General features: G+C 49.9%; 1 protein-coding gene across 1 annotated transcript; it reads right to left on the bottom strand.

Annotated features, from left to right (window-relative positions):
* Positions 1-1,757: 1,757 nt before the first annotated feature.
* TNFSF12 (TNF superfamily member 12) lies at positions 1,758-17,573 on the bottom strand. Its single transcript, XM_081887020.1, has 7 exons — positions 17,151-17,573; positions 9,618-9,656; positions 7,352-7,436; positions 5,859-5,921; positions 5,563-5,598; positions 4,312-4,436; positions 1,758-2,659 (listed from the first exon to the last, which is right to left on the bottom strand). The coding sequence occupies exons 1-7, from the start codon at positions 17,331-17,333 to the stop codon at positions 2,408-2,410; spliced, it is 783 nt and encodes a 260-aa protein (XP_081743146.1). The 5' UTR covers positions 17,334-17,573; the 3' UTR covers positions 1,758-2,407.
* Positions 17,574-22,824: the final 5,251 nt, after the last annotated feature.

Raw genomic sequence — 22,824 nt, 5'->3', positions numbered from 1 at the left:
TATTCCACCCCTTCGCCATCCTCCAAACTGCCATTACCATCGGGGCAGTTTAACGACAAAGCAAAAAGGCGTCACCTGGCAGGACAGTGTCTCAAACAAAGAGTCTCAAAGAAAGGTGTTGTAAATTGCGGGCCCTGGAGTCCAAGACCACCCCCAGACACATCATCCCTACATCACAGAAAGGGCGGTCTACAACAGAAATCTGAGTGCGTTGTTTACCTCCTGTCTGGCAGGTTACCTGTTAATGCTCACTTGATTGGATACCCTGGGGAGCCTGGCCTGTCTTTGGTAATGACAAATACTTAGTTCCTGAGCCAGGTCACAGGTTTACCCTATTCATACAGAGACATACCCTTAAGACAGGATTTGTGAAGGGAAAGACAATGGGAAGGCTTTTCCATTTTCCCTAACCTTGCAGAGAAAACATTTGGTCAGTTTGGGAGTCAAAATGGTTTCCGGGCTGTTTTCCTGTGCTACTTCAGACATGCGGTTTATATATGACCTTAAATTTTTTATTTCAGTGTGTTCTCCGAGCTCATGTTCTCAGCATGTTCCTACAGAATGGAAGACGGCAAGATCCCCACCAATGCACTCTATGGAGAGCTGGCTTCAGACACCAGGTCTGTTGCCAGACCAACTCCGCATTCCGAAGATGCCTGCAAATGGGACAACCAAGGCCGGAAACATCAGCCCCGCTGCATGGGAATCCCTTGCGGACGACTGGAGACAACCAGCCATTGCCCCCTGTTGCGCCCCTAAAATGTGGGGCTCTGTAATGAGTCCAACCCCTTGCAATGCCCTCTGCCCATGCTCCATAGCACTCGGAAGCTCCAAATCGTGTGGGTCTGAGGCATTTGGAACAACCCCATCCTATCTGAGTGGTGTCCAAACTTCTTTCAAAGAGGGCCAGATTTGATGAAGTGAAGGGCTGTGAGGGCCGACCAAAGTTGTTGGCCTTTTTTTGAGGATTGGAGCTCCTGAGCTTTTTTTTTAGGGTTTTACCCCAGGAAATAAACAGCCACAGGGGCCGGATTAGGCCCCCGAAACGGACTTTGGCCTGGGGGGTGAGGTCTGAGAACTAAGCTCTGTATGTCTGTGTACCCCACTTCACGACTGAAAAGGAAATAAACATGTTCATGTTTTTTTTTTTTAAGAAGGCTTTTCTTCTGTAATTAACAGGTCATTAAAACCCCAGCCCCTCCCACTGCCCCAGGTATGAACAGGTAATGTAACAGCAGCATCTCTTCCCATCCATCAGGATCAGACCCTCCTCCCCTATCCAAGTCCGGCACTGGCTAGCAGAGATTATACTGTATATCTATCTATCTGCAGGGACAGAGACGTCAGCCTATGTGTTGTCCTTTGAAAAATCCCCTTTTGCCCTCCGTGGCCAATGGGAAGCTTCTTTGAATCCCATTGGCCCTCAACTGGATGGAATGGGCGGGATCCACTTCCTGTTCCTGTGGGTGTCTATGTCGCCTCCTGCTGGCCGCTGCCCGAATTGCAGTCTCTATGTACAAGATGTGCCTCTAAACTTTGCGTTATATACTGCGCATGGCATGAAGCAGTATATATGTCAGCAGGAGGGCTGAAGCTGGCAGGGTCCTCAGCAGCGTCTATTTCTCTCCGTGCTAGCAGGACGGCTTTTGAAACAATCGTAGAATTGCAGAGTTTTCGGGGGGCGTCGTCCAGCCCAGCCCACGGCAAACATCCAGCAGCTTCCAAGAAACAAAAACGGAAAACAAAGCAAAATAACGTAGGAAACACGAGGCGTCGTAAAATTTAGGAAGGCACAGATCCCGGCAGTGGCAGAAGTGTAGCAGCGAAAAATACAATTCCCAGAAGGAAAGGCAGCGACCGTCTAGGGAGCCCATGCAGATGACCCAGTTCCTCTTTCCTTTCTCTCTCTTTTTGGTTTGTGGCTTCTGTTTTCATCGAGTTGGGAGGGACCCCCAAGGGTCATCCAAACCAACCCCCTGCAATGCGACGCAGGAATCTCAAATCGCAACAGCTGAGGCCCACCCGTTCGCAACGACGGGATGCCAAGCCTGGGACGGGTGGCAAGGCGGCTTCTGGCCGCAGCGGGGCGAGCAGTTTTTCCCCGCCGCAAAAATGGACCAAGGCGTCTTTAACGGGAAGTTCCAGGTCGGGAGCGGAGGGGGAACGAATCGTCGGCGCTGGTCCGATCTGGGAGCCGGGAAGGCCGAAAAACTGAACGCAGGGAGTCCTAGAACCGTAGAGGTGAAAGGGACCCTGAGGGTCATCTAGTCCAGCCCCGTGAAACGCAGGAATTGAGTCCGTAGCGGCTCCTGCCCCCTTCCTCTCCGAACCCCCACATCCAGCTCCCCGAAGGGCGCGGGCGGCCCACCAACTCCTCCCTCTCGACGGATCCCCAGCGCCCCTCGTCTCAGTGAACTTGGAAGAGACCAAAGTAGGTGAGGTAACGGTCAGCCTTGAGGCGGACGTTGGCAATGGTGCGGACCCGGATGGATTCGTCGGGCCGGAGAAGGACCAGGCCGGAGACCTGGCAGACGCGAAGTTCGGGGTCCTGGGGCCCAGAGCTGGTGGGGGGGAACTGCTCCAGGCAGCGCAGGGCCAGCTCGCCGTCTAACATGATGTCCAGCTTCATGTAGATGGTCTTCCCTTCGTTGAAATGGACCTGGCAAGGGGTGACACGGAGAATAAGCTCAGTGCATGCTCTGGTTATCTCCTCCTTGGAAATAAAATTGAGGTTGAATCCTGACAAGACAGAAGTACTCTTCTTGGGGGACAGGAGGCAGGCGGGTGTGGAGGACTCCCTGGTCCTGAATGGGGCAACTGTGCCCCTGAAGGACTAGGTGCGCAGCCTGGGAGTCATTTTGGACTCACCGCTGTCCATGGAGGCGGAGGTCAACTCTGTGTCCAGGGCAGCTGTTTATCAGCTCCATCTGGTACGCAGGATAAGACCCTCCCTGCCCGCAGACTGTCTCACCAGAGTGGTGCATGCTCTGGTTATCTCTCACTTGGGACTACTGCCATGCGCTCTACGTGGGGCTACCTTGAAGGTGACCCGGAAACTGCAATTAATCCAGAATGTGGCAGCCAGTCTGGTGACTGGGAGCAGCCGCCAAGACCATAAAACACCGGTCTTGAAAGACCTACATTGGCTCCCAGTACGTTTCCGAGCACAATTCCAAGTGTTGGTGTTGACCTTTAAAGCCCTAAACAGCCTCAAAGGCCCAGTAGACCTGAAGGAGCGTCTCCACCCCCATCATTCAGCCTGGACACTGAGGTCCAGCTCCGAGGGCCTCCTGGCGGTTCCATCATTGTGAGAAGTGAGGTTGCAGGGAACCAGGCAGAGGGCCTTCTCGGTGGTGGTGCCCACCCTGTGGAACACCCTCCCACCCTCCCAGCAGATGTCAAGGCAATAAACAACTATCTTATCTTTAAAAGACATCTGAAGGCAGCCCTGTTTAGGGAAGTTTTTGAAATTTAATTCTGTATTGCTTTTAACATTCAATTGGGAGCTGCCCAGAGTGGCTGGGGAAACTCGGCCAGATGGGCGGGGTATAAATAATAAATTATTATTATTATTATTATTACAGTGGTACCTCTGGTTACGTACTCAATTCGTTCTGGAGGTCCGTTCTTAACCTGAAACTGAAGCTCCACGCCGCAGGAGCATGATTTCTGTTCTCATCCTGAAGCAAAGTTCTTAACCCGAGGTACTATTTCTCGGTTAGCGGAGTCTGTAACCTGAAGCGTCTGTAACCCGAGGTACCACTGTATTGTTTCCCAAACCTCTGAGTTCAGCTGCCCCTCCATCGGTGTAACCTAAACCTGTCACCCGCCCCAACCCAAATCCTCACGAACTCGCAACTAGAAAGAAGTCAATAAATGTCAGTATTTACAAATTCACATTAATCACCCGTTGCTGTTAGCTAGCAATAATAAAATGTCTATTTAAAAAAGGAAGTGCAATAGGTCAAAATGACGCTGTATTTTTTTTTTATCTCACCTAAAGAGATGGGGTATGGAAGGTCCTTGTTGGCCAGACAGGGGCACTCTGTACATGCTCGTTCCCTTTATTGCTGAACCCCCTTTTGGCCTCTAGACCTTTATTCACCCCTACGCAGCCCCACCAACTCTGGGAGATCAATACCGAAAACTTTGGGAAATGTTCTTTCTCCCTCTCCCCACCCCAAAGTTAATCATTTCCCAGGATGCCTTGCTCTTTTTACCCACAAGTCTCCGCTTCCTACTCCCCCCCCAAAGAATCAAAAAAAACACCTGGGCCCTCCCTGGCCCCAGATTACCTTTTCAAGCCCTCACCTGGCAGTACAGGTAATACAGACCCCTCTTGGTCACCCTGAACTCGCCCCGGCTGCTGTCGTAACGGAGGGGGCTTGTCGTGTTGAGTTTAGCTTCCACCCACCCGCGGATGGTCCCGTCGGCATCTATGGGGCAGGGTGGGGGGAGAAGGAAACGGTTGAGGAGTTTGTGGCTGGAAAAGTATCTCTCCAAATTACCCCCCTTTGCCTAGCTACCCCAGTTCGATTACCCAGAGGGGTCCCGCTTTTGAAAATTTAGATAAAATATCTACAGTAGTGTTTGTTATGTGAATAGTGCCATACACACACACACACACACGTGTATATGTATTTATGTAACAACTGCATATAGGGACGCGGGTGGCGCTGTGGGTTAAACCACTGAGACCAGGACTTGCCGATCAGAAGGTCGGCGGTTCGAATCCCCGCAATGACGGGGTGAGCTCCCGTTGCTCAGTCCCTGCTCCTGCCAACCTAGCAGTTCGAAAGCACGTCAAAGTGCAAGTAGATAAGTAGGTACCACTCCGGCGGGAAGGTAAACAGCGTTTCCGTGCACTGCTCTGGTTTCGCCTGAAGCGACTTAGTCATAGTGGCCACATGATCTGGAAGCTGTACGCCGGCTCCCTCGGCCAATAAAGCGAGATGAACGCCGCAACCTCAGAGTCAGCCACGACTGGACCTAATGGTCAGGGGTCCCTTTACCTTTTTTAACAACTGCATATATAAAAAATAAGAACGGACCCACGTGGATCCTCAGGATTTTTGCACTGGGTCACCCCAAATTCACCATCAGATCACATAGCATGTCCAATTTAACCTCCTTCTGTCGGCCTCTAAGACAGAGCTATTCCGCCTGGCCTTTAATTTGAATTCAGCCTGATCTTTTATTTCTCTTCTCTTCCCTCCCCTTCCCCTTTTATGAAGATCACCCACTCTGAGACCCCACAGCTAATTCTCCCCTGGCCTCCTCACTGGCCCAAATAGGACCAATTCAGCCAGCTAGCCCTGGGGATTATTTAACTGATTTTTGAATTTTATTGTTAATTCATGTTTTTATACTGTATTTTATGTTGCTTTTATAATTAAGTGTTTAAAAGTTGTTGTTAGCCACCCTGAGCCTGGTTTTTGAACCAGGGAGGGTGGGGTATAAAAAATTATTATTATTTTTATTATTATTCAGACAGGGTCTCAGAAGCCTTCCCCTCTTCTCCCCACCCAGCCATTAAAGAAGCCCCAGCCCAAGAAGTGTTACCTGCCTGGATCCCAGCTCGTCCTTCGGTGGGCTGCACTGAAATAATAAAAATAAAAGATGGGGGTCAGGCAGGACTCCTGGGTCCTCTAGGGGATCGCGAGAGGGTTCCTGAGGACGTGAGAAGCACTGTTTGGCGAGAAAGAAGACCCCCCCCCAAAAAAAAACCAAAGCAGTCCCTTCCAAATAAAAGCAGGGGGGCTGTGGAAAGGGTCCCCACTTTCTTCCCCCAACAGGTTGGCTGGGTGGGGCCAGATCTGGGCGCAAGGCGCAAGGGAGCATGTCACATTTCCTCTCACCTTCGTAGTGCGCAGCTGAAACAGTGCTGGGTCTCCGAGGCCGGGAGCGCTTGCCTTTGGCAGCTGTGTAATGGGGAGAAATAATAATAATAATAATACTAATAATAATAATTAATACCCCGCCCATCTGGCTGGGTTTCCCCAGCCACTCTGGGCAGCTTCCAACAAAATACTAAAATACAATAACCTATTAAACATTAGAAGCTTCCCTAAACAGGGCTGCCTTCAGATGTCTTCTAAAAGTCTGGTAGTTGTTTTTCTCTTTGACATCTGGTGGGAGGGCGTTCCACAGGGCGGGCGCCACCACCGAGAAGGCCCTCTGCCTGGTTCCCTGTAACCTGGCTTCTTGCAATGAGGGAACCGCCAGAAAGCCCTCGGAGCTGGAGGGCTTTCTGGCGGTTCCAGGCTGAACGATGGGGGTGGAGACGCTCCTTCAGATATGCTGGGCCTTTGAGGCCATTTAGGGCTTTAAAGGTCAACACCAACACTTTGAATTGTGCTCGGAAACGTACTGGGAGCCAGTGTAGGTCTTTCAAGACCGGTGTTATGTGGTCCTGGCGGCCGCTCCCAGTCACCAGTCTAGCTGCCGCATTCTGGATTAGTTGTGTGCCTTCCCATTCTTCCTCCAGACTCTGGGTCCTTGGTTTCCAAATGAGATGCAAAAGCTGCTCTCATCAGAAAAGAGATTTGGGGAGCCATGTCATCAGCTGATGTTCGTCCACTGTGCTTCATTAAGTCCAGGGTCAACGCAGCCGTCCACCAGGAGATTTTGGAGCACTTCATGCTTCCTTCCGCAGATGAGTTTTATAGGGATGCTGACTTCATTTTCCAGCAGGACTTTGGCACCTGCCCACACCGCCAAAAGTACCAAAACCTGGTTCAATGCCCATGGGATTACTGTGCTTGATTGGCCAAGCAAACTCGCCTGACCTGAACCCCATAGAGAATCTATGGGGCATCGCCAAGAGAAAGATGAGAGACATGAGACCGAGCAACGCAGAAGAGCTGAAGGCTGCTATTGAAGCTTCCTGGTCTTCCATAACACCTCAGCAGTCCCACAGGCTGAGAGCATCCATGCCACGCCGCATTGAGGCAGTAATTGATGCAAAAGGGGCTCAAACCAAGCACTGAGTACATGTGCATGCTTCTACTTCTCAGAGGTCCAATATTGCTCTAATTGCAGCCCTCGTTTTGCTGATTTCATGTAATATTCTAATTTTCTGAGATTGTAAATTTGGGGTTTTCATCAGCTGTACGCCATAAACATCACAATTGTAACAAATGAAGGCTTGACATACCTCGCTTTGCATGTCACGAGTCTATCTCATATATTAGTTTCGCCTTTGAAGTTGAATTACTGAAATAAACAAACTTTCCCACAATATTCTAATTTTTCGAGTTTCACCTGTACAACTCCCACATTCCCTGGCCTATCAGGGGCCTCGCCTGCTCCCCTCCCCGTCCACTCCATTGAGGGAGGCGGCGACACTCACCCTGTCTCCTCTGCCGCAGCGCCCCCTGCTGGGCAAAATGGTGCAGGAACTTGCCTTGGCTGCTCCAGCCAGTAGACAGCACCACCTAGAGGGAGAGAGGGACAATACAAGACACAGAGGGCAGGCAAAATTGCAGGTACCTTGGTTCTCAAAAGCTTTGGTTCTCAAACTCCGAAAACCCGGAAGTAAGTGTTCCGGTTTTCGAACATTTTTCAGAAGCCGAACATCCGATGTGGCTGTCGGCTATCGTTTCCGGGGCGCCTGCACCAATCAGAAGCCACGCCTTGGTTTTCAAACATTTCGGAAGTCAAATGGACTTCCGGAATGGATTAAGTTTGGCGCTTTTGTTTGTGCTATTTATTTTGCGTTTTTGAGGCTTTTTTGGTTACGGTAATTTGTTTTTTGTGACTGTGTGGAACCCAGTTCAGCTACTGATTGACTGTTTGTGTGACTGCAGAAATGGATAAAAGCCCCCCGTCCAAACAATGACCATCATCAGTGCAGGTAAGGGGAACAAAATCATTTAAATATTTATCACCTACAATGCTGTCTTATTTATTTTATAGTACAGTGGTGCCTCGCAAGACGAAATTAATCCGTTCCGTGAGGCTCTTCGTATAGCGGTTTTTTCGTCTTGCGAAGCAAGCCCATTGACAGCTTAGCGGATTAGCGCTACAACTGTCAAGCGGCTTCCAGCGATCAGGTGTTAAGCGGCTTATCAGCGGAACAGCTGATAAGCGGCTTAGCGGCTTTAAAAAAGGAAGAAAAAAGCGAAAAAAACCCGCGGGGGGATGCAAGATTTTTTTCGTCTTGCGAAGCAACCCCATAGGGGAATTTGTTTTACGAAGCGCCTCCAAAACGGAAAACCCTTTCGTCTAGCGGGTTTTTCGTCTTGCGAGGCATTCGTCTTGCGGGGCACCACTGTACTGTACATAGATTACTGCTTTCGTTTTATGGATTGATGGTCTCATTAGATAGTAAAATTCATGTTAAATTGCTGTCTCAGGGGTTGTTTTTAAAAGTCTGGAGCGGATTAATCCGTTTTGCGTTACTTTCTACGGGAAAGCGTGCCTTGGTTTTGGAACGCTTTGGTTTTGGAATGGATGAAGTTTGAGAACCAAGGTACCACTGCTCACCTGGGACATGAGCCTGCTGTCCCATTACCAGGTAATATTTGGATCAAACATTTTCTTTTCCAAAATCAGCACCCCCACCCCCAGCGCAATCCATTCATCCACCTGCTATTGTAGAGTTGGGAGAGAAGCAGGGAAAGGGGCATCCAAAATGACAGAGGGGTTGGAGCAGCTGTCCCACAAATAAAGGTTACAGAGTTTGGGGATTTTCAGCTTGCAGGAAAGGCAAGGAATGGGAGACACAACAGTTTATAACGTGAGAATTCGTGAACACCAGAACATTGAAAGATTCAGGTGTAGATGAACTATGGAACTCCCTGCCACAGGAGGCAGCAAAAAGAGGTTTAAATAAATTCACGGCGGAAGAAGGAGCTACTAAATTGATTTTTTATTTTATTGCTATTTACGCTTTATACCGTATTTTATGCTGGTGTTTTTTTTTGTAGCATCAATTAAGTGTTTTAAATTTGTTGTTAGATGCCCTGAGCCTGGTTTCCTGAACAGGGAAGGGCGGGGTATAAATAAAAAAATATTATTATTATTATTACTAGCCAGGATGGCTGTTATCTGACCCCACGGTCGGAGATATTAAGTATTTAATGTTTGATGTTCTCTTGTGTTTTTATATTTTCCTGGAAGCCGCCCAAATGGATGGCAGCATTATTATTATTATTATTATATCTCTGAATACCAATTTCTGGGAATTGCAAGAGGGGAGAGGGCTCTTGGGTCAGATCCTGCTGGTGGGTTTCCCATTTGGGCATCGGGTGGCCGCTGTGAGAATGGGATGCTGGACTAAGTGGGACCATGGCCTGATCCAGCCAGGCTCTGTTCCCTTGTACCAGGAATCCCCAGATGTTCTTGGACTCCAGTTCCCATTATCCCCAGTTGGCGTGGCCCATGGTGGAGGGTGATGGGAGCTGGAGTCTTTTCCAGAAAACATACAAAAAAGGGCTCCTGGTTCCTCCCCGTGGCCTTAGACAATCTGTTTTCCTGCAGAAACTGCTGCAGAGGAGAAGGGTTTTTCTGGAAACCCTGCTCCAGAGCTGTTCCAAAACAAAACGGACAAACATACACCCCTCGTGCAGGCAGCAGTTCAACCGGGTCAGAACCGGGGAGAGAGAGCTACATACCGGGTCCAGCTCTTCGGCGTCATCCTCAGACAGCAGCTCCTGATAGAAAAGTGAAATAAAAAAATTTAAGGTCATATGTGGCACTGTGGGTTAAACCACGGAGCTTCTTGGGCTTGCTGATCAGAAGGTCGGCGGTTCGAATCCCCGCGGCGGGGTGAGCTCCCGTTGCTCAGTCCCTGCTCCTGCCAACCTAGCAGTTCGAAAGCATGTCAAAGTGCAAGTAGATCAATAGGTACCACTCCAGCGGGAAGGTAAACGGCGTTTCCGTGCGCTGCTCTGGTTCGCCAGAAGCGGCTTAGTCCTGCTGGCCACATGACCCGGAAGCTGTACTCCAGCTCCCTCGGCCAATAAAGTGAGATGAGTGCCGCAACCCCAGAGTCAGCCATGACTGGACCTAACGGTTAGGGTTTCCTTTACCTTTATATATACAGTGGTGCCCCGCAAGACAAACGCCTCGCAAGACGGAAAACCCGCTAGACGAAAGGGTTTTCCATTTTGGAGGCGCTTCGCAAAACGAATTTCCCTATGGGCTTCCTTCGCAAGACAAAAGCCCATAGGGAAATCTCCGGGACAGCAGGGAAGCGCAGCGCCTCTTCCCCACTGTCCTCGGACCTCCTCCGAAGGCTGGCGGTGGGGCGGAGAGACCTTCTCCCCACGCCAGGCTTCGGATGGCTGTCCTGAAGACTTGCGGTGGAAGGAGGGTTTTTCCTTCCCACCGCCAACATTCAGAATGCTGTTCTGAATGTTGGCGGTGGGGAGGAAAAACCCTCCTCCCACCGCAAGCCCCGGGAACAGAGGAGAAGCGCTGCGCGCCTTCCCCTCTGTTCCCGTACCTGTGCTGAAGGCTTGCGGTGGGGAGAAAAGCCCTTCTCCGCACCGCCAGCCTGGCAAGCGGTCTCCATAGGAACGCATTAATTGATTTTTAATGCATTCCTATGGGGAACTGTGCTTCGCAAGACGGAAAACTCGCAAGACGAAAAGACTTGCGGAACGAATTAATTTCGTCTTGCGAGGCACCACTGTATATCCCTTTACATATATATAAATAAATTGTTCATAAATGTACCAACCACCTTGAAACCATTTTCACTTCCAAACTGACCAAATTATTTCTCTGCAAGGAGGGAGAAGGTGGGGGAGCCTCCCCATTGTCTTCTCCTTCAAAAATCCTGTCTTAAGGGTATGTCTGTGTATGAATAGGGTGACCCTGTGACCTGGCTCAGGAACTGAGTATTTGTCATTGCAAAAGACTGGCCAGGCTTCCCAGGGTATCCAATCAAGTGACCATTAACAGGTAACCTACCAGACAGGAGGTAAACAACACACTCAGATTTCTGTTGTAGACTGCCCTTTCTGTGATGTAGGTATGATGTGTCTGGGGGGTGAGTCCTTTGCAGGTTCTCCATCGGTCGGAGAAAAGAATGGAGGCCAATCAGAGAATATTGAGAAGCAAAGCAGTTCGTAAGCCTGATCTTTATTGAACTGTTGCTCCCCTCACACACAGGAACGGAGGAGGACCCAGAACCAAGGTGTGCCCGCCCTTATATAGACATTTTAAATTGCCCGCCCTGGAGCTCAAGACCACCCCCTCCATACATACATCATACATACATCTCAGAAGGGGTGTAACCCAAGACCACCCCCCAGATCCATCATACCTACATCACAGAAAAGGTGGTCTACAACAGAAATTTGAGTGTCGTTGTTTTTCCTATCTGCCAGGTTATCTGATAATGCCTTACCTGACTGCCTTTCCTGCTAGTCTGCCCATTCCTTTGAGATGGTGATTACCCCATTCCTGAGACAATGGGAAGGTCCCCTCACCCCCTCCCTCCTTGCAGAGAAAACATTTGATCAGTTGGGGAGTCAAAATGGTTTCAGGGCGGTCTTCCTGTGCTGCTCCAGACATGTGGTCCCCATATCTATGCACGTGCTTTTTTGGTACATTTATGAACATTACAATTTTTTATTTCAATATATAACCCTGCAGATTTAACTCAGGGATGTTAAGAAGACAGCGATGCAAAGTTCGAGGCTGATTTATTGCTCCGTACCTGTGGGAGAGGACGGATCTGGGAAGGGTTCAAAAATGCAGCCCTGAGATGTACTTTTTTTTTTTTTTGGAGAGCAGGGAGTTCAGCCTGGAGATGGTTGCCCCGGAAACTCAGAAAACACGTCTCTCCCAACATCCCGGCTGCTAACGCCTTTCTTAAAAGTAGCATTTTTGATCCTCCTCTCTGCTGTCAAGGGGAACATCAGGAAGGGGGGAAACAGCGGGGTGGGGAGTAAATTTGGGGGAGAGGAGGTGTGAGAATGGCCAGTCACCATTTCAGGAACATAGGAAACCATCTGATATTGAGCTCAGCGTTGTCACGCTCAAATTTAAAGAAATGGGAGTGCCTGATCACCTCATCTGTCTCCTGAGAAATCTCTATGTGGAACAAGAAGCTACAGTTAGAACCGGATATGGAACAACTGATTGGTTCAAAATTGGGAAAGGAGTACGACAAGGCTGTATATTGTCTCCCTGCTTATTTAACTTATATGCAGAATTCATCATGCAAAAGGCTGGGCTGGATGAATCCCAAGCCGGAATTAAGATTGCCGGAAGAAATATCAACAACCTCAGATATGCAGATGACACAACTTTGATGGCAGAAAGTGAGGAGGAATTAAAGAACCTTTTAATGAGGGTGAAAGAGGAGAGCGCAAAATATGGTCTGAAGCTCAACATCAAAAAATGAAGATCATGGCCACTGGTCCCATCACCTCCTGGCAAATAGAAGGGGAAGAAATGGAGGCAGTGAGAGATTTTACTTTCTTGGGCTCCATGATCATTACAGATGGTGACAGCAGTCATGAAATTAAAAGGCACCTGCTTCTTGGGAGAAAAACAATGACAAACCTAGACAGCATCTTAAAAAGCAGAGACATCACCTTGCCAACAAAGGTCTGTATAGTTAAAGCCATGGTTTTCCCAGTAGTGATGTATGGCAGTGAGAGCTGGACCATCAAGAAGGCTGATCGCCGAAGAATGGATGCTTTTGAATTCTGGTGCTGGAGGAGACTCTTGAGAGTCCCAGGGACTGCAAGAAGATCCAACCTCTCCATTCTGAAGGAAATCAGCCCTGAGTGCTCACTGGAAGGACAGATCCTGAAGCTGAGGCTCCAAGACTTTGGCCACCTCATGAGAAGAGAAGACTCCCTGGAAAAGACCCTGATGTTGGGAAAGATGGAGGGCACAAGGAGAAGGGGACGACGGAGGACGAGATGGTGGGACAGTGTTCTCGAAGAGACCAGCATGAATTTGACCAAACTGTGGGAGGCAGTGGAGGACAGGAGGGCCTGGCGTGCTCTGGTCCAGGGGGTCACAACGAATGGGACACGACTAAACAACAACAACAACAACAACTCAGGAAGGCCTTTTAATTTTACTTTGATTAGGGCTAGCTTTGGCGGCACGCCAAATTTCTGAAGCGGGGTTGTGCACAGCCCACACCTGTCGCCACGCAGCACTCAGAGCATGCTCAGAGATACCCTTGCAAGTGCCAATGCCACAATTTGCCCGAGGGAATCTCAGGGCCAAAAGCAGCAGTGTCCTTCATCAGTCAGTGAGAACATTTCTGGTCCAGTATGGCTAGAAAAAAACCACAGAAAAGACAAGCACTGTGTGAAATGTATGTTTTCTTATCGCATCCACCCAAACCTGTCTCTTAATTTCCAGAATGTAGATTCATCTTCATCCCATTAGGAAAAGGAAAAGTTTCCAAAGAACTAGGCAACTGCATCGACTCAAGAGGTCATTCTTGCAAAGTACTCCCAGATGTGGCTTCGTAGGATGTGACCTTTGACCTGGAGAAGCCTGTCCGTCTGTCCTTCCCCATCTCATGGGCGGAGGATGAGCAAGATGCAATTGCTCCATTTTAAAGTAAATCAACTCTGTGCATGCTTAGAAGCTCTCTCTCTTTTACCATCAAGCATACAGAAGGGAAAACATGAAACAATGCATTGAAGTGTTCCTTTTATCATCAGGACAGTTAAACTTTTGGGATTCCAAGAGGCAGGGATGGCCACCAACTTAGAATCGGGAGAATCGGAGAGTTAAAAAGGGACCCCGAGGGTCATCTAGTCTGAAATATAAAAATTAAGGTCTTATATATATATATAATAAATGTTCATAAATGTACCAAGCAAACACGTACATAAATATATAAACCACATGTCTGCCCTGCCCTGTAAACCCAAACTGACCAAATGATTTCTCTGCAAGGTCAAGGAAAATGGAAAAGCCTCCCCATTGTCTTTTCCTTCACAAATCCTGTCTGAAGGGTATGTCTGCGTATGAATAGAGTGAGCCTGTGACCTGGCTCAGGAACTGAGTATTTATCATTACAAAAGACTGGCCAGGCTCCCCAGGGTATCCAATCAAGGAAGCATTAATAGGTAACCTGCCAGACAGGAGGTAAACAACGCGCTCAGATTTCTGTTGTAGACCGCCTCTTCTGTGATGTAGGTATATTTCTGGGGGTGGTCTTGGACTCCAGGACGGGCAATTTAAAATGTCTATATAAGGGCAGGTACACCTTGGTTCGGGGTCCTCCTCCTTTCCTGTGTGTGAAGGGGGCACCCTGTTGCAAGAGATCAATAAAGATCAGGCTTACTAGCTGCTTTGCTTCTCAATATTCTCTGGTTGGCCTCTGTTATTTTCTCCGACTGATGGAGAACCTGCAAAGGACTCTATAAGGGCTCTTGTGTCCCCCATAAGGGAATAAGGGCAGATTTTCGTTTATTACAAGTCCAACCCCCTGCGATGCAGGAATATCAACAAAAGCATCCATAACAGACGGCCCTCCAACCTCTGCTTAAAAACCGCCAAGGAAGGAGAGAGCCCACCACATTGCGAGTGAATCCATCCCACCGTTAAATGGCTCTTGCTGTCCCAAAGTTCTTCCTGATGTTTCGTCGGAATCTCAGTTCTTGCAACTTGGATGGATTTAAAAAGAGGATCGGGCAGATTCATGGAGGAGGGGAAGGCTATGGGGTGGGTTGGGGGGCTTCTGGGCCCCACCGTGGAAGGCAGCAATCGTTTTGCATACTAGTTGCTGGAAACCACAGGAGGGAAGAGAGTTCGAATCCTGCTTTGTGGGTTTCCCACAACGGGCATCTGGTTGGCCGCTGTGAGAGCAGGGGGCTGGACCAGACGGGTCTGATCCTGCAGCCAGGCTATTTGCATGTGGAGACAGGTGGGAGGGCTGCAAAGGGCGTCAGCACGGCCTCTGCATTTTCAAGGACTCTGCTGGGCCTTGTTCGCATCTAACAGATGTGAGCACTCAGCGATGGCTTTTTGTTTTTATTTGCAAAGGCCTGGGAAGGGAAAGATCGGGAGGTTGCTAGGAGAGGCAGCCAGGACAGGCCGGCCTCCAGCCTCAGGGGGGCCAGCCCAGCTGTTGGGCGTGTGGGTCCAGCGGGTGGGGTGGGAAAAAGGTGCACCAGAGGCTTCACCGCTGAACCACACGTCACACCCCACTCGTTTGGGGGTTTCGGCTCCAAACAAAAGGGTCCATTTCCACAAAACCGCTGCTCCAACCCAGCCTGGCTGTTTTATTACTAGTACATGGCAGAACCATCTGGAGGGCACAAGGTCGTCAAAGGATCCAGGCTGCCTCAAAGAGATTTACTCGGTTTTCAGAGCATGCAGTTCTGGCAAGATCCAGGTTCGAATCTCGGGCCAACGACTGAGTCACTTGGGTGGGCTTGGCCAAGCTGTGAAGGCTCTCCGCTTTCCCCACCTGAAAGGCGGGCTGGGGCCGGGGAGATCTCTCTCGGGTGACCTCTCCCCACCCGAATCCGATCCCATCCTCAAACCCCTCCTGAGCGCAGCCATGCAGGAGCGAGAAAGGCAGCGTTAAAACAGAGCCATTTGCACAGGGAAAGACAAATGAGAGGCGTCAAGATTAGCATCTGGAACCCTGGTCTCTCCCAGGCCCTAGTCCAGTACTCTAACCACTACCCCACCCTGCCTCTCTAAGTAAATGCATCTGTTGTTTCAAGCATGGTATGTTAAGGGGGGTCCCCTGCTTTCACCCAGTTTCTCTCCCCAACGCACCAGCATGCTGAGAAGAGGCTACACCGGTTGAATTCCCGCCTGCCGCGCCGCGATTGCTGAAAGGTGCGGGAACATGACCCACTTAGAGCTATTTAAAGGACTTGGAGGAAGTGTTGTGCCCACTCTGCAGACCATAATAACTACTGGGCTGCTTCCCACAGCCCAGGGCTCAGCAGGGGTTGGCAGGCATGTGGCGGTTTGTGGTCGAGCGTTGCATGCCCGCAAGGCGGCAAACAGTGTGCTTTGCCTCAGGGGTCTAGGAATGTTTCCCAGCAATGCAGATCTTTGCACTCTTTACTGGCTGGGTACAGACCAGCCCGCTCTGCCAACCGGGCACCCTCCAGAGGGGAGTTGTAGCCCCAACCCATCTGGAGGGCACCCAGTTGCCAAAGGCTGGTCTAGATCTTATGCCCATCGCTCTGTTCTGACCCTGGAGGCAGCCTCCTACACCATTTCCAGAGGGATCAGTTAGTGCCGGGGCTCCCAAAATGGGCAGCATCACCCGGGCAGTGGGATTGCCAAGGGGCAAAGGGGGCAGGCGTGGGGCGCCGGAGTTATAAATGACTTCCACAACCTGGAATCGCTGGGTCAAATTAATCACCGCAGTTCAAGAGTTTTAATTGGGTTGCAATTAATCGTTGCTGTTTGGAATCTGAGAATTGCAGAGTTGGGCGGGGCAATGGTACCCCCAAAAGTTTGGTACCCAGTGAGTTAATTTCTTCCTCTCCCACGACAGGATTGGAAACAGCAGGGCAAAACTAAGAAGATTGTGCCTTATCGCTCGCTGTCAAATGCTTATCTTGGGCATATTTGAGCTTTGCATTTGAGCTCTTGCCTGGTCTGGCCTCTTGGCCTCACTGTTTACAATCTCCCTCCTCCCTTCCATTTATTTATATACAGGACTGTAGAGCTGGAAGGGACTTCCAAAGATCATTCAGCTCAACCCTCTGCAATGCCATTCAGAATCACTCTTTGATTAACTTCCTGCAACCATAAATCTGTTCACCTTCAAAGAGTCACACACGTGTGTGTGTGTTGTGTTGGTGGCAGATACGCATCTTGCAAGGCAGGCGCCCCTCCCCTCTGCCTCGGGTTTCCTGCGTTTACAGCAGGTGGCCGGATTATCGCCGATTTAAAGTGCGCACAGCGGAGCGCATTCCTCAGCCCTCCCGGACGCACGCCCTGCGCTGCTTTCGCCCAGCCCTGGCTGCGCCTGATGGGTGCTGGTGGCGGCACCTAAGGGTGCCTTCCCTTCCGCTACTCCCCGCCCGTCCGCCTCGCCGTCCTCGGTGCGAATCCCTTTGCAACTCTGCGATCTGGGGGGTCGCGAGTTGGGTCCCCCCTCCTCCTCCCCAAGGACCTTTCCGTGCGCCTCGCTGGCATTACGCGCGGCTTGGAGCCTTGCGCGCTGGCCGTGCGCCCCTCACCTGTGGCACCGCGGCGGCAGCGGCGGGCGGCGCTTCTTGCTGGGCGGCGCGGGCGCTGGATCGGGGCCAGGCGGCCAGCAGGAGGCTGAGCGAGGCCAGCAGCAACGCCGAGCCGGAGGCCAGCGCCAGCGCCAGCAGCACTAGGCGGGCGGGCGGCTCCCTGGCCCGGCGGCGCCTCCCCATGGCCGGGGCAGGAGAGGGCGGACCAGGCCGGCGGCGGCGATGGCGAACGGCGACTCCAAGCGCGGAAGCGACCGGGCGCGGAGAGGCGGCGCCGGAGAACGAGCAGGAGGCGGCAGCGGCGGCGGCAGCAACAGCGAGGCCGTCGAGGGGAGGCCGCGCTCGGCCGCCTGCCAGCAGCAGCCCCGGCGGCGAGAGGCCGAGGCGGAGCAGCAGACCAAAACAGCAGCATCCGGACAGGAAACGCCCGCCGGAGCTGCGGCGCGCCGAGGGCGGAGCAGGCCCGGCCGGGGGCGCCGGCACAGGAAGCCGCGGCGGCCGCCGCCTACAGTTCCAAGCGCGCAAAGTAGAGCCTCCAGCTTCGGTGGCAGTCTATCTTAGGGAATGGAGACGAAGCCCAGGGGCCGGTGATGCTGGGGGAGAACTATTGACTGCTTGCCTGGCTGCTTTCCCCACCCAGCTTGGCAGCTTTTGGATAGCCGAAGCTGCCGGGCTGGAATGATCTGCAGGGGACCACGCAGCAGGGAGTTCCGCAGGTTAACGCGTCCCGAAGAAGGAGAGCGCGCGCGCGAGTGTCGCCCTCTTTCCCCCCCCAAAAAAGTTTTTATTGTAAACAAACATATAAGACAAACAAACATAAATCATAGCCTTATTGAAAATTACACTGATTAACATTGTTAAGTGACTTTCGTGGAATACAGTCCGTCCCATGCGGGAAGTGTTATCCTGTGTCATCACGTGTGTACACACACACACGTGTGTTGCATTGGGGGGAGGATGTCAACAGTGATGTCAGAGGGGAATGAAATGTCATCGGAACCCGATTACGTCACTTTCCTATACATCCTGCGAAGTGAGGATTTGGAGTTGCAAATGTTACAAATTAACCTACTTCTCGGTTTAATCTTTCTCTGCGGGCGGACAGCGTGGAAAAAAATAATTCATTTTTAAAAAATGCTTTTATTTCGGGATTATTTTTTATGCACAATTCCTGCGCTAGCAGGAACCGAACCGGGGTCATGCAGCGGCTCCGTTCAGACGACCATCAACCCAGGAGAGAGATCCCAGTTTGAAAAGGGGCAAAATAAAATAAAATAAAGCAGGCGATTTCTTGCTTTCACTTCTGCCCAACTCCAGCAAAAAGACGGCGACATCCCGTGCAAAGGGAGCTTGCAAAAAAATGTCTTTTGCTCCGGATGTTGCAAACGGTTATTTAACAAAAAAAAACCCCGCAGCTTCTACTTTGCTCAGCGTGCAAACCAGAAGGAAGTGAGTCCGCTTTCCTCGCACGGCATCCCTGTCTGCAAAGAGCGGGGGCATCTGCGGTCGACACGTGTTGGGGGGTTCACACGTGCTTGGGTGCATCTCCTCCTTTTTTAAAAACCGCTTTTGTGGTTTCGTCTCCCTTTGCCCTCCCCCCACCCACCACTTAAGGTAGCGTGGCCGAGCGGTCTAAGGCGCTGGATTTAGGCTCCAGTCTCTCCGGGGACGTGGGTTCGAATCCCACCGCTGCCAGATGTTTTTCGCAGGGTTTTTGCTGAGTCGGCGGCGCTTCCCAGGCTTGGGATGGGGGAAAAAAGGCAGCTCGCTGTTTTCCTGGCTAGCTCCTCCTCCCTCCACCCCCTGCCGCATTCTTTTCCCTTTCTGCAAAAGGGAAAAAAGGAAAGGAGAAAAGCACAGGCGATGCTTCCATTTCTGGCTCCCGGCAGCTTGCTTAATCCCAGCAAGCGTTGGTGGTATAGTGGTGAGCATAGCTGCCTTCCAAGCAGTTGACCCGGGTTCGATTCCCGGCCAACGCAGCAGATTTTTAAATTTTTATTTTAGGTTTTTTTTAATTCCACTGCTCCCGTAACCTTGATGTTGGTTTTTTGCAAAATGCAAACACCCCCGAGATGCAAACAAGGACGGTCGAGGTTTTCTCCAACGCTCCCCACATGCTTCAATCCAATAATTGGGGGGGGGGGTTGCTTATTTATTAAAAAACCCCGAAGATCGTGGCCACTGGTCCCATCACCACCTGGCAAATAGAAGGGGAAGAAATGGAGGCAGTGAGAGATTTTACTTTCTTGGGCTCCATGATCACTGCAGATGGTGACAGCAGCCGCGAAATTAAAAGACGCCTGCTTCTTGGGAGAAAAGCAATGACAAACCTAGACAGCATCTTAAAAAGCAGAGACATCACCTTGCCAACAAAGGTCCGTATAGTTAAATCTCAGGTTTTCCCAGCAGTGATGTATGAAAGTGAGAGCTGGACCATAAAGAAGGCTGATCGCCCAAGAATGGATGCTTTTGAATTCTGGTGGGGAGGAGACTCTGGAGAGTCCCCTGGACTGCAAGAAGATCAAACCTCTCCATTCTGAAGGAAATCAGCCCTGAGTGCTCACTGGAAGGACAGATCCTGAAGCTGAGGCTCCAAGACTTTGGCCACCTCATGAGAAAAGAAGACTCCCTGGAAAAGACCCTGATGCTGGGAAAGATGGAGGGCGCAAGGAGAAGGGGACGATGGAGGACGAGATGGGGGGACAGTGTTCTCGAAGGGACCAGCATGAGTTTCACCAAACTGCGGGAGGCAGTGGAAGACAGGAGTGCCTGGCGTGCTCTGGTCCAGGGGGTCACAAAGAGGCGGACACGACTAAACAACAAGAAGTGCTTATTTATTGTTAAGGAAATGCAAAAACAAAAATCTCTTCCCATCGCACCCACAGACCCCCTGATCTATCAGGACTAAGCTCATTTGGCCCAGGATGCAACTTGCAAAAAAGGCAGGCCATGCAGCCCAGTATTATGATTGCACAGAGTTGGGACACCCAGGGTCATCTAGTCCAACCCCCTGCAATGCAGGAATCTCAACTGGACCATCCATGACAGATGGGCAGACAGCCTCTGCTTAAAAACCTCCAAAGACCATTTGCTCCACTGTCCAGGAGTTCTTAACTGGCAGAAAAGGTCTTTCAGGTGTTCCCTTTTTTTTTAGTGCTGATTCCCCCCCCCCCCAATTTTTAAAAATTGGTTTTCACATATTGCATTAACACATTAAAAACTTCCCTGTTCAGGGAAGTTTTTAATGTGTGATATTTTAGTGTATTCTTGGTTTCTATGGAAGCCGCCCAGAGTGGCTGGGGAAACCCAGCCAGATGGGCGGGGTACAAATAATAATTTATTAATTATTATTATTATTAATTATTATTATTATTATTATCATATTATTCTTTTCTCCTTCCTCCCACTTCCCTCCACCTCCACTCAATTTTCTCTACACTATAAAATTTACAATAATCTTTGCATTCTACAACCTTCTCAAATCATCTATATATTCTTATTATCTTTCCGTACTAATTGTTCTTCCATCCATCACTTCACATTTTAATCTAGGCATATTAGCGTATCTTTTTTAAAGCAATATTTTGCCACATATTCATCAAAACATATCCACTCCTTTTTACATTTTGGATTCGACTGATTTCTTATTACAGCAGTTGATTTTGCCGATATTGAATATTCATTTAGTTTACAAATCCATTCCTGTCATTTAGTCACATTGAGTCAAAGGTCTTCCTGTCATTCAGTCGCCTTTCTTGCAACCTGAATGGAGAAAGGAGATCATTGGGCACGAGAGCATTTCAGAGTACAAAAGGACTCTGCCCTCCGGAGCTTACAATCCGCAGTTCAACAGGGGAGGCTGCAGAGCAGGGATCGATCGCGAACCGGCCGGAGTGATAGACCATTTGATGGACTTCTGCAGCCACCAGCCGCAACCAGAATGCTCAATGGTTAGTGAGTTGTTGCCCATGGATGTCCACAAGTCCCTTTCCCTCCCCGACCTGGCCACAGTGATCCATGTGACGGTCACCTCCAGGCTTGACTACTGTAATTCGCTCTACGTGGGGCTGCCCTTGATGCTGTCCCAGAAACTCCAGCGGGTGCAGAATGCTGCAGCGAGGCTCCTCATGGGGTCCCTGCCATGGGAGCATGTTCACCCAGTGCTTTACCAGTTGCACTGGCTCCCGGTGGATTATCGGGTCAGGTTCAAGGTGCTGGTCTTGACCTTTAAAGCCCTTCACGGCCTAGGAACCTCTGGAACGTGTCCAGAGGAGAGCAACCAAAATGGTCAAAGGCCTGGAAACGATGCCTTATGAGGAACGGCTAAGGGAGCTGGGCATGTTTAGCCTGGAGAAGAGGAGGTGAAGGGGTGATATGATAGCCATGTTCAAATATATCAAAGGATGTCACATAGAGGAGGGAGAAAGGTTGTTTTCTGCTGCTCCAGAGAAGCGGACACGGAGCAATGGATCCAAACTACAAGAAAGAAGATTCCACCTAAACATTAGGAAGAACTTCCTGACAGTAAGAGCTGTTTGACAGTGGAATTTGCTGCCCAGGAGTGTGGTGGAGTCTCCTTCTTTGGAGGTCTTGAAGCAGAGGCTTGACAACCATATGTCAGGAGTGCTCTGATGGGGTTTCCTGCTTGGCAGGGGGTTGGACTCCATGGCCCTTGTGGTCTCTTCCAACTCTATGATTCTAACAGAACAACAACAAAAAAAAAGCCCAGAGGAATCGGCTTGCAAAGAGGTGCGACAAGCACCCTCCTTAGAAAGCGCACGACTCTGCCTCTCTGGGTCAGGAGTTAAAGAGATGCTCTAGTCTCCCCCAGCATAGGGATGAAGGGAAATTTGCCACGCTCAGCGGCCCAGGCTGATGGGAAGGAGCAGAGACTCACACAGAGAGGCAACAAGCAGCCTCTTCCTTTTGTGGGCCCTTTGACCTCATAGAAACCATCCTGCATTTAGAATGATTGCCTCGCCTGCTTTATACCCCATACTTGAGTTCGTCTCATCCTTTTCTCTCTTTTTTTCCAAGAATATTTATTAAGGTTCTCAATAATAGTACAATAAAAATCAAAAAGAAAAAAGAAAAAAATAACAAAAATAAAAATAATTAAAAACACATAAAGTTTCCATTACTTATTTTTCATTAACTTATTTCCCAGACCTCCTCATACCTCCCTTTTTTGTATTCCAATTCAAATTATTAGTTCAGCAAGTCCTTATTAAAAATTTTAAACCTATTTCTAAACCTTTTTTCCCCTCCATATTCTCTTAAAGCATTACAGCTGGAAACCACTTAATTTCTATCCGACATCATTCTAACATTCATGTCTCATCCTTTTCTCAAAAAGAACCTGCAGCCGCCTCCAGTTCTTCTATGTTACTTCTGGACCTGAATTATTCTTCTTTTTTAATTATTTATTTTAATTTATTGGGTTTTCCACAATTATAACAAATATCACATATCAAGACCTCTGGAACAAATGAAGTTCTTAACCCAAGGTACCACTGTACAGCACTCCAGGGAGACATTTCTAGGAAAACGGGGAAGACTTGACCGTCCTCCTCCAGAACACGAGAGATAGTTCCGCTTCTTGGTTGCCAGGTCAGCAATATGCTTTCCCCAAAACACTTCCCTCTTCCTTGGAACAGAGATGATCTCAAGAGAT

This window comes from Podarcis melisellensis (assembly GCF_964234715.1).
Source record: "Podarcis melisellensis genome assembly, chromosome: 13".
Lineage (NCBI taxonomy): Eukaryota > Metazoa > Chordata > Lepidosauria > Squamata > Lacertidae > Podarcis > Podarcis melisellensis.
This window is presented reverse-complemented; position numbering and strand designations above follow the sequence as displayed.